The 15,359-nt window shown below is 35.5% G+C and overlaps 1 protein-coding gene across 2 annotated transcripts; it reads right to left on the bottom strand.

Annotated features, from left to right (window-relative positions):
- Nucleotides 1-780: 780 nt before the first annotated feature.
- LOC117620195 (mediator of RNA polymerase II transcription subunit 15a-like) lies at nucleotides 781-13,211 on the bottom strand. 2 transcript variants are annotated; one of them, XM_034350335.1, is made up of 12 exons: nucleotides 13,086-13,211; nucleotides 11,327-11,430; nucleotides 10,787-10,901; nucleotides 10,458-10,557; nucleotides 8,841-9,902; nucleotides 7,992-8,062; nucleotides 6,433-6,507; nucleotides 5,112-6,293; nucleotides 4,692-5,015; nucleotides 2,863-3,048; nucleotides 2,673-2,761; nucleotides 781-1,418 (listed from the first exon to the last, which is right to left on the bottom strand). In XM_034350335.1, exons 2-12 carry the CDS (start codon nucleotides 11,389-11,391, stop codon nucleotides 1,211-1,213), a joined length of 3,477 nt encoding a protein of 1,158 aa, XP_034206226.1. In that variant the 5' UTR covers nucleotides 11,392-11,430; nucleotides 13,086-13,211; the 3' UTR covers nucleotides 781-1,210. The 2 variants fall into 2 exon arrangements, with proteins under 2 accessions (XP_034206226.1, XP_034206227.1); XM_034350336.1 differs by having other exon boundaries at nucleotides 1,211-1,418; nucleotides 11,327-11,403.
- Between the last annotated feature and the right edge of the window lie 2,148 nt (nucleotides 13,212-15,359).

Below are 15,359 nucleotides of genomic sequence, written 5' to 3'. Positions count from 1 at the left end.
CTAACGGACTGTGGCAACACAGATAATAAGCTAAGAAAAGAATATCCTAATACTCAAAAGAAGGAATTGAGACCGTAGGAACTTCGACCTCTCAAAGTGGAAAAACTCTCTCTTTTGGTTGTGAGAAGCACTCCGCGAGAGAGAGAGAGAGAGAGAGAGAGAGAGAGAGAGAGAGAGTTTGGATGAAAAGAAATTACCACGTAGAGTTCCTATAAGGTTCAAATTTGAGTTATTTACACTAACACCTTCTGAGGTTTTCGGCTTTTCCACGAAACTCCTTGAGGTTTTAAAAATTCTCCAAATGGCAAAGTTGGCCTTTGAGATTAGATTGCATATACTTCATTGAGGTTAATTTTGTCATTTGCATATATATATTTTTTTCAATGAAATCATCAATTTTTGGACAAACAATCAACGAAAAAGGCTTTTGCGAAAACAAATTGAAACCTCAAGGGGTGTTTGTGTAATTTTTGAAACCTGAGGGGGTTTTGTGAAAACACAAGAAACCTCAGGGAGTGTTAATGTAAATAACTCTTCAAAATTTTCATTGTTTTCATCATCTCGATATTATTGATATTATAGACTATGATTACGAATATGTGTACGAATATGTTCCAAAATATCTTTGACCCGGAAAAACAATAATATTATTGATATTTCGTTGATATTATCAATATTTTAGACTAGGATTGGACCTAAATAAAACATTTAAAGATGCAGGGGCAGTCCTTCCTTATCGCAGATTTCTTTTCAATGGTCAAACATTTAAAATGCGATATATTCAGCAACACTTTCATACATTAATTAAGCAGCCTGACTTATATGCTTCTCTTACCTTGCTTTATTACACCGTGTAGATGAAGCGAAGGACATCTATGATCTATAACAAAAATTCCTTACTCTAATAAGTTATAGCCTTGTAGGGGATCTGGTACATATTTTGTAAGATTTTTTTTTTTTTCCCCAATTGTTTTAATTAAAGAGAGAGAAGGAAAACACATCAGAACCAAAAGAAAGAAAATTACTGCACAAGCTCTTAATATCCAAAACTTTTGTACATCAAACAAAAATTTTGTTTTCAAAGGGTCCCATTGTCATCCAAATCTATACAATCAGCAGACTATATACCACCTGACTGTATCTTCCACAGAGCATGCTGCATATTAAGAGGAACTTCTGAACAGGCAGGCACTGTACATGCAAAAATGATTCAAGCAGCACTAAGACAGTCTTCCCACATTCCACACTTAGAACTGAAGCTTCCTCCCCCAAACTGCTGTGCATATTCAGAAATAGCCGCACGGGCGCAAACATCCCATGTCCTTGCTATCTCCCCAAGGGACAAAGGTTCCGTCAAGCTCCGGAGAGAGATATTGAGTTTTGACTTCACCTTTGCTGAAAGATCTTCTAGCTCATTACTGCCAGAGCAACAAGGGGGACAAGTTCATTAGGCCAAGAGGACAAATAGTAACTATTCTGGTAATTAATCATCATTTGCAAGGGTGGTCAGATGAAAAGCATGCCAATGAATTAAGTTGATAATACAATTTTATAAAATCTGGCATAAATCTTCATAATTGACCATGTGGCACAAAAACAGTGAAAATCTCGGACAAATATGTATCATTTAAAAGCCCAAGGCCTAAATTAATAAGAGCACTCCTCTCTACAGAGACAAATAACCTCTATAAGTTTATAGCGACAACTTAAGGAACCTTTTGTCCCAAAAAAAAAAGAAAAAAAAAGAAAAAGAAAAGAGAAGTTTCACTGCCGTATTTTCAACAGTGAGTTCACTCTGTCATGATTTCCATCATCATTATGTATCAAGAAGAAAGTAATCTGATTCATGGAAAATGTAATTGCATATTGATGATGGAAGCATTGTGGCATGTGGTGATAAGAATTAAGAAGCAGGTATTGGTCGCCGAAAAATGTGTGGGATGCCAAACATTGGTGAGGGAAATTAGTAGGTGCACTTGGAAAGAGATTAGTCTTGGCTATGAGGATTTCATAAAAAATTGTGAGTCTTACGAGGAGAGAATAGGATTTTGGCAAAGATGTTTTGGAGGAGGAAGACCTTTTAATAGGGAATTCCCTCAGCTCTATATCTATCCTGTAGCCTTAATGTAGCAGTTGTAAGTACAGCAATGAATAACAACTTTCCTGTCAGCTGGGACTTTGGCTTTAGAAAGAATCTAATGGATGAGGAAGCTGGGGAACAGGCAGGTTTTTAGAAAGCATTGAAAGGGTTGGGACTTTACATTAGTAGAGAGGATGTAAGGAAGTCACTCCTAGGTAAGTCAGGCACATTTTCTGTCGGCTCATATTTTAAATATTTCTGCAGTAATATAGCCAAAACGCCTCCAGATGTGCAGATTTGGCATGGTTGGTGGCAGTCGAACATGGAAGGATGACTGCTGACGATCAAATCCAAAGGAGGAGACCTCTTATGTGGCTGTCCCTCCAGTGGTGCATCTTGTGCAAGGCTGATTATGAAGATGTGTGAGGAAAGCAGTGTGACAAGTGTTGTGCCAGCTAGTTGTTGTGCTTGGTGAAAAGAAAAAACATAATTTTTTTGGGAAAGGGAAGAAAGATGACAGTTGCTTCAGGTTGTAGCACGATGTATAAAACAAACAGCAAATAAAGACAAAAGTATAGGCTCATTGTCTCACCTGATGTCCACTCTCAACTTGTCTAGAAATATGGGGGAGCACAACGGATAATTTGCAGGAACAAGCAATCGTAAAGGCTGGATTGAAAGCTACATAGACATTAACACAAAGTTAATACGGGAATCGAAAAGTCAGACATGTGGTTTCTGATCACATTTGGACTAATGTGTAAAACAATATGAACTGAAACCTGCTCTGACTTCAGACTTGGACTGATGGCCACAGCAATGAAGGAGCACCTGACGATGGTTCCTTCACCAACTTTAATTGGGGCTGAGGTTACTGTTGGAGGGGTGTCTTCATCACTGATATCCAGTACTGTGTCTATTAGTTGGTGGTTGATTACTGTAATTTCTTCTAAGAGGGTTTGATTCACCTGCAACATGTGATGCATTAATGATAACAGTAAGAACATGGAGAAATACTATGACCCAAAGTTTTGAGAAGGCAGCTAAGTTTCATATGTGTAAAATATAATATAATATAATATATATATACAGTCCTGATCTCTTGGACCCCTGTAGTCCAAGAGATTTATGGTCACTCACCGTTGGATGTAAATTCAACGGTTCACTCATTTATGACTTGAATCGGGTAATAATCATTTATGTCATATTGCATTTATATATATCATTTTGAACCATTGGATTAATATCCAACGGTGGGTGACCACAATCTCTTGGACTCCTGTGGTCCAAGAGATCGGGACTGTATATATATATATATATATTTTTTTTGTAATCCCAATTCAACCCTATGGGGCCCTACTTTAAGAGATGTACAAAAGCTTACCAGAAAAGGATACCACAGTACAACACAAAGACAACATCAAATAAATAGAATCAGGAACAATATTTTTCTTTCTCTGCCTAGAGGAAATATTAACCAGTTTCAAATTGTACCATCTGGTACAGGGATAAAACAGCTTTCCTGGCTTGAATATAGGGATAGTATATTATAACAATAATGAGGAGAACTGACATAGATATTTTACAAAAAATTTAAATAAATAAAAATCTAATATACATTTCAAACAACACACGGATAACAGAACAATGTTAGAATCTAGATTTTATAAAAAATTACAGAAAATGGTTCATAAATGTAGAGAACGGGGATCCCTAAACAAGGGAATTTCTGAACTTGAAATAAACATGAAATTCCTTTGTCAACTAAACAGCAAAATATTTTCTTGAGCAAAACATAATTCATGTATTGAGGTATTAAAAGCAAAGTTTTATAATGATAATATCCTGCTGGTTTTTATCAAGGTGGAAGATATGCAATTGAGCTTTAGATACTGACTCCAAATCCCATGCACATCAGATTGCCCACAGATTGCCTCATTTTCTTCTCTTCTATTAATGTTTCTGGAATTGCGACTTCCCTAATATGTTCTTTATATGCATAACTTATTACCTATTAGATAGATGTTCTAGGGAAAAACTAATTAATTAATTCTAGTATTATAATGAAGTAATCACAAAGTCATTAAAACTATGTAAATGATGCTGACATCATTTTCATGGAAAAGTAACCACAAATTAATTACTCTTTCAGATAACCTACAATAATTCCACAAATTCATAGAATAGACAAGATACGGTCTATCTAATCTTTTTATGAAATTATGTAGGTTAAGTACGGGTTACTATAATATACCAATGAATGAATACTGAAATACGTTTCAGAAAGATCCTCTCAATGCAAATAGAAATGTGAGATATGACTTGAGAGTCCCTTTCATACCAGGTAGTTGTTGAAAATGAAAGAAAGAAACTGGAAGAAAAAAAGTATTTGGGTCATTGTGTAGCAGACGAGATAGAGCACTTTCTTTTTATATCAGATGGTAATGGCAAGAAAAATGAGCAAACCATTAAAACCAAAAGGATCACAATGATGGTAGTTTCTCAACTGTACTGATGCTCTGTTGCAGGCAGCATCCATGAGAGAGTGCTATCATTAGATATAATTATTAGCTATAAGAAATTAAAAGATCCTATCAAACCAGCAACATACCTCAATCCTAGGCCTTCTGATGTAAGATATTGCAGTCGAATCCAAGTCAAATTTCTCCTTATCACTAAACTCTGGTAAGCTATCATCAACATGCATTGGCACTGTACTTCTGCAGCGTTTAAGTTTCCTTGTTGGAAAGGTGTTATCTTGGCAGGTCAAATACCTCTTTAGCAAATGAGAATTGGTCATTTCCACAAAATCTTTACCAAACGAACCTATAGATCTCCCATCGGTTTCTGGTCCTAATATTCTATCAGTTGTACACATTATGGAACCAATATCCAAAACAGCGGCACTTATTGTTTTAGATGACATCAAGTTCACCTGCAATGGGACAAGGATAATAATTTTCCATGTTAAGCGGTAAGTCCAAAACTTTCTAGAACAATCAAAGAGGAAGTTGCAACAAATCAAACTAACCACTTTAGTTAAGCGCTGAATAGGCTGCTCAGAAACAGTCAACTCATCAGAAATTATTGTTGAAGTGTTACGATGAATGCCATTAGTGTACTCTTCGAGCAAGGGTGACGCAGACATCCCAGGAGTGCTGATGACAAAGGGCGATGGAGATTGTGCACCATTTACTTGTGGATCTCCAGTACTCCCAGCATTTGAAAGGGATGAAGTATCAGAAATAGGTTTCTCAGAATCTCCTGTCCTAGATGATGCAGCCAAGGGAACCAAAGAAGAAATTTTAATAGAGGGGGAGTTTGCGGGATACAAAGTCGTTCTAGCTTTCGTAAGGGGTATCAGCAGATTTTTCTTGTCAATCTGAGAAGAGTACTGAGAAATTTCTTGACAGGAAGAACCAAGAATTTTGGGCACAGCGTGAGGAAATGAAGCTCCAGACTGCAGCTTTACCGGCTCATGATGCTGGTGCACTATTTTCTGTTGTTGCACTAGTTGCTCCGTGATCATGTGCCTTCGAAGTTCTTGCTTTGGGTTTTGAGTCTGTACAGCCGGCTCTTCTTTAGGTAATTTGAGGTGCATATCTTTAAGCGTACTACAGCTAGAATCAAGAGCATTTAAAGACTGGGTTTCATGTATGGGTATTTGTGACAAGGTCTGAACCTTCGGTTTTTGAGAACCGCCTGTAGGGATTTTTGAGGATCCTGAGGCAACCTGCCGCACTGCAGTCAACGAATTTGCTTGTCCTGAATATTGCTCAGTCAAATTCTTTCTCAAATGCACCATGTCATGTTTCAGGGTTGGATGCTCTGCTGGAGACCTAGAACTGTTCACGAAGTTTGTCGCATTGCTTGTTGCAGAACACTGCAAGTTCACTGACTGCAATGGTAGCTTCCTTTCGTCTTGATGTGTATGAACTTGAGGAGTTTGAGAATGAAGTTGCACCATTTGACGCATAGAGTGCACATCAGAAGGAAGTTGTTCATGCTGCAGTGAAGGAACAGGCTTTGCCCTTCCATACGTGTGAAGAATAAGCAGAATTTGCCTCTCCATTGAACCCAGATTCTCCTTGTAAGAAGGTGTAATTTTGCTTTTGGGCACATTTAGATGCAAAATGATGTCCGTCAACCTATTCTTCAATGCTTTATATCTCTCAATACTGACTCTTTCTGTCTGTTGAGAGACGGAATTGAACTGGAGAAAATTCAGAGATTTTTAAAAACAATAATAGAAATTAGTCATGTATAAAATTTAAAATATAAGCTGAAAAAGCATTTGTTCTTGTGTTGGATAGATAAGGTAGAAAACTTGAAGAAGTGAAGCAGTAACTTACCTGCTGGATGGTATATGTCACTTTTCGAAGCATATCACTAAGAGGTGTTAAAAACTTGCTTTTTAAACTTTCAACCTGCAAAATAACATTTTTTTTAAAGTATTCAGTCACAGATATAATTCTTAAATAAAATTGCCCTATGCAACCATAGGTAGACAGTAATTGTATCTGCACACAAAAATTATGACAACACGCACACACACATTATCAGGATGAGAAGATTTTGCATATGCCATATGATCTAGAATAATAACAATCAGATAAATAAGTCAACAGTTGTGTAAGAAAGAAGGCTGAAATTTGGCTATTAATATTTTTCCTGATAGGAAATATGTAATGTATACTAATGAGTGTAGAACACAACCCAAGTGGACCAGCAGTCTGCAAAAGATCCTAGCTTCTGCCTACAAATGCAGGGCACCAAACAAGAAAAGATGAAATGAAGAAAAAGAAAAAGAAAAAAAAAAAAGAATGAAACAAAACAACTCTCAATCTACAGTCAGATGAGGAAACAGCAGCTACCCAATCCATGCTCAAAAAGAAAAAAAAAGGGGCTGTCACAGGTTGCAGGGGAAATTGAACCCCAAAAGTGATGCCCCTCCGACTACTCAAAATTCCTGTTATTTTCTTTCCACTATCGACCAAATAATTGCTAACAAATTATATCTCCATAGAACCTACGGCTTCTCTCCACCACCAAGAAGGAAGTGTATTCATAAAGAAAAAGTAGATAGCCTCCATTTATTTCATGCAGGGCAAAATAAACCCTATTTCATGAAGAAAAGAATTTAGGTGGAAAGCCGAGAGCGTAAAACTGTTATTTTTGGTTTCTGCACAATTGTGAGTCATAACAAGTTGGTTACTCAAAAATAGTTTAGTAATGAATTGAAAATGTCAGACTAAAAATGTTCCAATTCGACCAAGGAACAGTTTAAATGAAATGCATAAAACCCCACTTTCCAATTCACCAAAATGAAACCAGTTAGTTATACTAGAGTTCAACAACTTAAATCATTTATGTTTGAGTTCAGCTAACTTTCCAATGTGTAAGAGGATGCTTATGCCTCCACTAGAATTATGCATCAAGCCACACAGTGATTGAATGCAAATTTAACATCCAAGAATAATTATTTTTCCAACCTACACTCTAATTGCATTTAATGGCGTAGTTCATTATAACTTTAATCACGGAGTTTGTCATAATTTGAAACGACTTTATTATTGCTTGTGTATTACTGTCTTATCTAGGATAATCAGTGCTCATTTTTAAACTACAATATGAAGTCTATTTCCTCCCTCTTTGTTCTTTTCTATTTCTTTTAATAAATTCTCCCTACAGAGGTTTGCAAAAAAAAAAAGAAGGGGTAAATAAATAAATCTCTCAGTCAATCAATTAAGTCCAGTGCCTAAGCTAGAGCGGACTACTATTAAAATAAGATGCACAGCCATAAAATACAAACATAAACAAAGTACAAGCTAATATAGTAATAAAATGCAGGAACTTGGCTTAGACTAACAAATCCTCTCCGACTAATATTACAAATACAGAGAAAGAGTACCTTCCTATAGGTATCCTCTTGCCAGTTGTCTACAAATGAAATCCTATTCTCAGATGTGGACGTTACTGTTCCTGTAAAATTATAAAAATATGCAAGCACAAGTCAATTGAAAGTAGATTTGGTAGGATGACTGTGCAAATAAAAGTGAGGGTTCTATTTAATTCTACAAATTTTTTTTTCAATTAAAAATTCATTCTGGCCTAGATGAATAGATGCCCTAAGAAGTGAGCCTCTTTTGGTACAAACTAATAATCAAGGTGAAAATCCAACTTCTACATAATTCCAGAAAATGGCAATGGCTTCCAGTTTACAAAAGGTATATATATAAAACATATCTTTACTGCAGATATTTATTCCTAGAAGCTAGCTAATATTGTTGTTGAGATTTTGCAGTTTGTTAATGGAGGAGTCAAAAGTTTCACAAAAGTATTGCAACAACTACGATTACCCAGAAGCTAGGGTGTGATGACTTATAATATAACTAATCATCAATCTTAGAAAAATTTAATTTCACTGCTAAAATATATGAGAATCCAAATAAGCTGCAAGAGGAAAGAGGCAACCAGGCTTGATAATGAAGAGAAAGTCATGTCAATCAATAGATAATAAAACCAACCAATAGAATGATGAGAAAAAAGGCAGTCAGGCTTTTCAACATTTATGACATTTGCCTTTGGGTTGAATTTAGGACTAGCCAGCAACAATTTAGAGGTTCCCCACACATCCGTAAAAATTAGAAACTCAACAATATAACAATAATGTATCTAGGAAGGTGTTTCTACTTATTTTCTTTTATCTAACAAATCTATTTTTTCTGCCAAATTACATGATTTGGTTTTACAGTTTTACCTGATGTTTGATATGTTTGCTGCTGATCTTGTTCTGTTGGATTTGGCAGCTGTCGCATCTTATCTGGCTGTGATTGAGAGTTCAGTTGCCTCTCGAGGGACTGTGGTTGTGACCGTTGACCTTGATTTGGCAAAAGAGCTGAAGCAGTGTGTTGGGTTTCCTCCTGCATTTTAAAATTGCTTTGGCGCGTGCCTGAGCTAGGACATTGTGTTCCAAGCAGCTGCGAGCTTTGTTGCAGTACAGAAATATTGTTTCTTTCCGCCAATTGTTCATGATGTGTACTTGAAAGATTCATTTTTTGTACCTGAAACCATTGTTGTACATTATTTGGTTGGCCTGGTAACCTAGTCTGTTGCTGCTGCAAGCCAGGAGTACCCATCAAATGTGATTGCTTTGGTGATTGCATTGCTAGATTATCTGGTCTCGATGATACATTTTGATGAATATCAGGAGTCTCTTGTGATTGGTGTATTTTCCTAGATGCTGTGTGAGGATGATTCTTAATCACAGAGTGTGTTGTCTGCTCGAAAGAAGACATCTGATCCTGCCGAAGATCAGAAAATGGAGCAACATGTGCCTCAGAAGGCCGTATGGCAGGAGTTTGCATGACAGATTGTTGAGAGGTCTGTTTCTGAGCAGGTTTTAAGAGTTTCTGCTGCTGGTACTGCTGTAGTTGTTTTTGCTGGGCTATACATGATGGTGTGATGTTTTCCTGCTTGACCTGAATACCAAGATGATGATTTAGTTGCTCATGGTTCTGCTGAGTACCAATGTGGGGTGAATGTTGTCTCCCGTGCTCCTGTCTCACATTATTGGCAGAAACATTGATAGGTGCCCCTTGCCCTGATAAATTTCCTACTGACTTCTGCGAGTTAGAATTTTCAGTAGCACTGTTTGGCAAGGGAACCCGAGCTGGAACACTGACAGTCGACCGTGCAGATACTAAGTTAGAAGAAAATCCACCAGATGCAATGGTATTTGGAACATTAGGCAATGAATGTTGTTCCCGTGCTTGAGACTGATCTCTGGATTGAACAGCAATTGATTGGCCTTGATTACCACCTTGGGGATGGAGTGCCATAAGATGTTATTGAAAAATAAAGATTGAAATAGCAAGATGACGTTATTGGAATATAGGTGAAGGATACAAGAAATATATGCCAATATTACTCTTCAACCCAGTGATACCAGTATTTGAATTTGTAGCCACCAAAGATATAAAAAACAGTTCCCAGTTTTTTCCCCAAAAAAAAAAACTAATAATAATTTTCTGTTTCATGATTGAAAAACAAAAAACAAAAAAATCAAATAGAATTTAGCTAGGGAACATATAATACCATATGTTATGTATCCAAGAAAGATATATAAAACAACAGAATAGGCTAAAATTGCATAATATTTTGACACTGTTCCAGATTTAAGAAAGGGTCAAGATTTTGGCACTCCAAAATCACCCTAAAATACCCTCATGCACTACTCTTGTGAGAGAGAGTAGAGGAGTGGGAGGTGATATCAGGAGTGCCAAAATCATCTCCCTGTAGAAAAAATAAAAGCCTAAATCTTTTCTTATGCATAATCCAAAACTCAATAAATTAGTTTTTCAAATTGATGTCTTACCTGGATTCGAGGTGTTTGGACCAGAATAGGGAGGGTTTGACTTTGATGACGAAGGAACCATTGCCTCCAACCTTGACATGATCTTCATTACATATTCTTTCTAAATTAAAAAAGAAATGTTTATTATATTTAGACTCTTTCGTTTTAAATAAGCATAAATAAATAAATAAACGCATTAGCGAACTGCAATGATTTATTTTCTAAAACCTAGGCAGTCCAGAAATATCACAATAACTAAAAGGAGGCTGTTGAGTTTCAAGAGCGGCAAGGCTGAGGAAAAGAATAGAAATATGTGCTTGAGAAGAAAGGCATTTCATAACCTAAGGTACCTGGTTTCTGGCAACCATATAAATCTTTTCCTCGAACTTTAGAGCAATATTCTTGATTTCAGATATACATTTTTCCGAGTCAGAAGATGGAAAACGCTTCCTTAAGGTATTCATACTGCATGAGATCAAATGTAATAGTTTTAGTAAACAATCAGAATGGCTTAGTCAAAGTATGGTATTGTAATATATAAACATTCAAATCTACGTGACGCTCAAAATCTTGGCTTGCAAAATTCATAAGTCATACAGAAGAAAAGTTAAATACTGCAAAACAATTAGTCATGCTGATGCTCACCCAAGCTCAGCCTATGTAGAATTATCATAAAGCTTAACATGTCTAAATTATTATTATTTATTTATTAAGTAATTAAGCACATATTAAGGCAGTACGCACAATGTACATCCAAATTTGTAATGACACAAAGTATTGTACTAATCCAAAATTGTAATGCCGAGATAAATTTTAAGTAATTAAAGAAGGAAAATCCTTGAGGTGGAATTCAAACAATGTTTTGATATGATCAATGCTATTCAACTTACATCTTATTTACAACTCTTTCTCGAGAATCTGCAGGAAATTGAGTTCTCCAATCGACGGGCTCCATATCGAGTTTTAGCTTGAACAGGCCTTTAATAATCAGTAACTATAAACAGGACAAGGGAATTAGTAGGTCACATTTAAAAGAACAAATAGTGACGGTAGATATATAAGCAGTAAGGACCCGAAACAGGTTCAGAAAAACCTCCACCCTGATGACAACCTGCATGTTACTTATCGTACAATGAATACATTTTCTTGTATCTTGTAGACAATTACAATTTTTTCCTTGTCAATTTCGTAAAGCCAACAAAGGAAATCCAGAGGAAGCATCCCCAGTGAGTCAATGACTAAACTTTGAAAACATATCTATATAAAACCACTTGCATCCCAGTCAATCAAATGATACTCATAAAAGGCTACATCACATAAATCATGGCAAACTCCCATCCCCTTTCATGATATGCACCACTCAGTAGGGAGAAGGGGAAGTAACACTATGAATGTGGCGGAGACATTAACTAGGACTTCCCTTTATTAATTATATATTGTATTTATCATGATTCTGATACTACTAGGGCAGATTTGTTCAAATAAAAGAATCACAAACATGTAGACATGCTTGAGAACAGAACACACAGCATCATGTAACTCAAGTCTGCTTTCAATACGAAAGCAAATAATAAAGATTATAAGGCCTAAAAGACCGGTTAAACTACATTGGAAAGAAACTTCTTAGATATACATAATTCTTTATTACAGGGATTCCAGAACTGCAATTTCTCTAACCCCAAATTGAACTCTCATATAAAGAGGGGGGAAGTCCACCTATTGGTTTAACATGGTGCCCAGCAGTGGCGATGTAATTAGCTTTTTTGCATCATTTAATTGTTATATGGATAATCGGTAATTTCTGATACCACATTACATAATTCTAAAAAAAAGGTAGGAATTCATCAACAGCTTTTCAGCTATATTATATTCCAAGTATCCACAGACGTTTACCAATTTAGTCTAAGGCCGGGAGGTGTTTTAAAACTGCATAATAACCAGTGTTTTGTTATAAATAAATAAAAATTATTTTGCTTTTAAGTTGAAGAGACCCTCAACCCCATATCTTGATACTCTCTCAATTATGCTCTCTTGCTCTCTTCTTCTTGCTCTCCCCATTCTATTATAGAATTGAAAAATTACCCAACGGGTACTGTGCCTTCGACCTTCTTTTTTCCTCTGATTTTAAAAACAAAAAGAAAAATTCAAAAAAATGGGAATTGCTACTAAACGACGTATTGATGTTTCAACCTTCAGTAATGTAGAATTTTGCCAAAAGCCTAAAGGAAAGGTACATTAATAACTTAGTGATTTCTCCAAACTCTTGGACAACATTACAACAAAAAATTTCAACAATTTCTTTTACCCAAAAACAAATAAAACTTAAGTAAGCCGCTAATGAAATTAATTCTGACAGAAACTTAAGCCGCCACAATAAAGCCCCAACACCAACGCACCACAACACTTCATTGAATGACGATATCTTCACTGTAAAAATGCCAGAAAGAAAAACCCCAAATTCAACAAATCCAACACATATATTCACACATGCATAACCAATTCAAAGTATCCTCACCCAGAAAACCCCAGAAAATTTCACCAAACAGAGACAAATTAAAACCCAAATATAAGCCGCAGTAGAAAAATTTATAAAAAAAAACATTGAAAAAAAACACCAAACCCATGAACGAGAGGGAGGGATTCGTGTACCTTTTGGCCTCTGCTGTAATCGCCAGCGAAAGTATTGGTTGAGAGGAAAAGCTGCGAGAGGGTCTGGAAAAGGCCTTGGCAGAGTCGCAGTAGAGGAAGGAAGCTCTCAAATGCCCAATATCTTTCCTTTCCCGCTTTGTGTAGGAGACTGTGCGTACAGTTTACTAACTAATTATAGGCCGTGAGGCCGCGGGTCACGTGCGAATTGCGTATGCTTGCTAAGCAAGCAATGGGGGTGCTTGAAAACGTGTTTACGGGGTTTAGGAGGGTTTTTGCCCACTTGGCATATTTGGCGAGGACAGCTCTGGCTCATTTAATATAAATTCCTGCCATAGTGTGAATATGGTTCAAATTTGGAAGTTGGGTATCCCACAGAATTGATGTTGTTACTATTTTCTGGTTTGGTTCATTGCACATCTCCTAAGAGCTTTGTTACTATATAAAGGGGTTCTCTCTTTTTTTAGTTGATTTTATCTTATCTTATTGTGATTTATTGTTTACGAACATTTTAACTTCAAAATAAATAAAATTTCGGGAAAAAAATTTATTTCAGCCCAAACCCGTAGGCTCCACCACCAATCCAAGTTATTTTGCCTTCTGCGTTTTCTTTTTAAAGTCTAAAATATTGATGGTTTCGGAAATATCGATAGTCTAAAAACACAAAGATTTCGATGGAAATATCTGGATATTATCGATATCGATAAAAATTGAATAAAAACCACGAAAATTGTAAGAAAAACTTGGAAATTTTTCTTGAAACTTTGAAAGATGTTTATATAGTCAATTATCTATTACTTTATCACAAAACATTGGAAGGAAATGCATTTCATGATGGGTTTAACTGATTTAAGTTGATTATATAGCGAGCTGACATACACTACGAGTGTAGAAAATATGTAGTAATTAATGAAACAATATTAAACACACCATAATCATTTATTTATATTGAGTTACTACAATATTTTACACTTTATACATTGCATGGTAAGATACATGAGTAACTTAATACCACATAGAGTTCCTATAAGGTTCAAATTTGACTTATTTACACTAACACTCCTAAAGGTTTTCAGTTTTTTTACAGAACTCCTTGAAGTTTTAGAAATTACAAGAACACCCCCTGAGGTTTTAAATTGTTTTCACAAAACTTCTTTTCATTGATTTTTAATCCAAATATCGATGATTTTATACCAAAAAAATTCTACAAATGACAAAGTTGGCCTTTGAGATTAGATTGCATATACTTAATTGAGCATAATTTTGTCATTTGCATAAGTATTTTTTTTCAATGAAACCATCAATTTTTGGACAAACAATCAACGAAAGGGTTTTTTGTGAAAACAAACTGAAACCTCAATGAGTAGCATAAGAAACCTCAGGGGGTGTTAATGTAAATAACTCTTAAATTTTTCACAGCCTTCATCATTTTGATATTATAGCGATATTTTGGCCAAATGTTATTGAAGTGTGAGAGAAATTATTGACATCAATATTTTCCGATATTATCGATACTTATACTATATGTGTATGGATATGTTCCAAAATATCATAGACCCGAAAAAATAATAATACCCTCGATATTTCATCAATATTATCAATATTTTAGTCCTTACTTATAAGTCATTGTTAGGTTTCTCAACTTTCCAATGTGGGACATTTCTACACATTTTCACACTTTCTTGGTGAATTTAAAAGTACACATAGCAAAAGAATAAAATATGTATAATGTGTAAGGAGAAGCATAATGATACAAAACAAGATAGAAAAATTATGGAATTGTGGGATTGGACTTATGGAGAAACCCTTGACCTCTTTAACTAAGATTCATAGAGGAACCCTAAACCTCTAAAATAACTTATGTTACTTTCTGGATAATTTTGTGCTCATTTATTCCATCAACTCCTCACCTTAAATAGGTGATAATTACAACTAATAATGAGAAAATATAGGCCATTAAGCAGCTATAACAATAACAGGTGAAACACTACTCCACTGCTCCACTTACTTTAAAATAGGAAAAGATAAGAGTTATAATTAAACTAAGACACTAATTAAAATTTATAATAGATAATTAAAAAGTACCTAATAACTAAACACATAACACATAACATAAAACTAAGGGGTGTATACAATTAAGATTTTAATGAATTTGCTAACGAAGTCTAGCTGAATGGAAAAAGGTTTTGATTTGTAGACCAATGGTCTCATGTTCGAACCTCCATGGCACATTGGTAGTGTATGTATGAGAAACTGTAATACCCTGAAAAATTAAAA

Source organism: Prunus dulcis, chromosome 2, assembly GCF_902201215.1.
Source record: "Prunus dulcis chromosome 2, ALMONDv2, whole genome shotgun sequence".
Classification (NCBI taxonomy): Eukaryota; Viridiplantae; Streptophyta; class Magnoliopsida; order Rosales; family Rosaceae; genus Prunus; species Prunus dulcis.
This window is presented reverse-complemented; position numbering and strand designations above follow the sequence as displayed.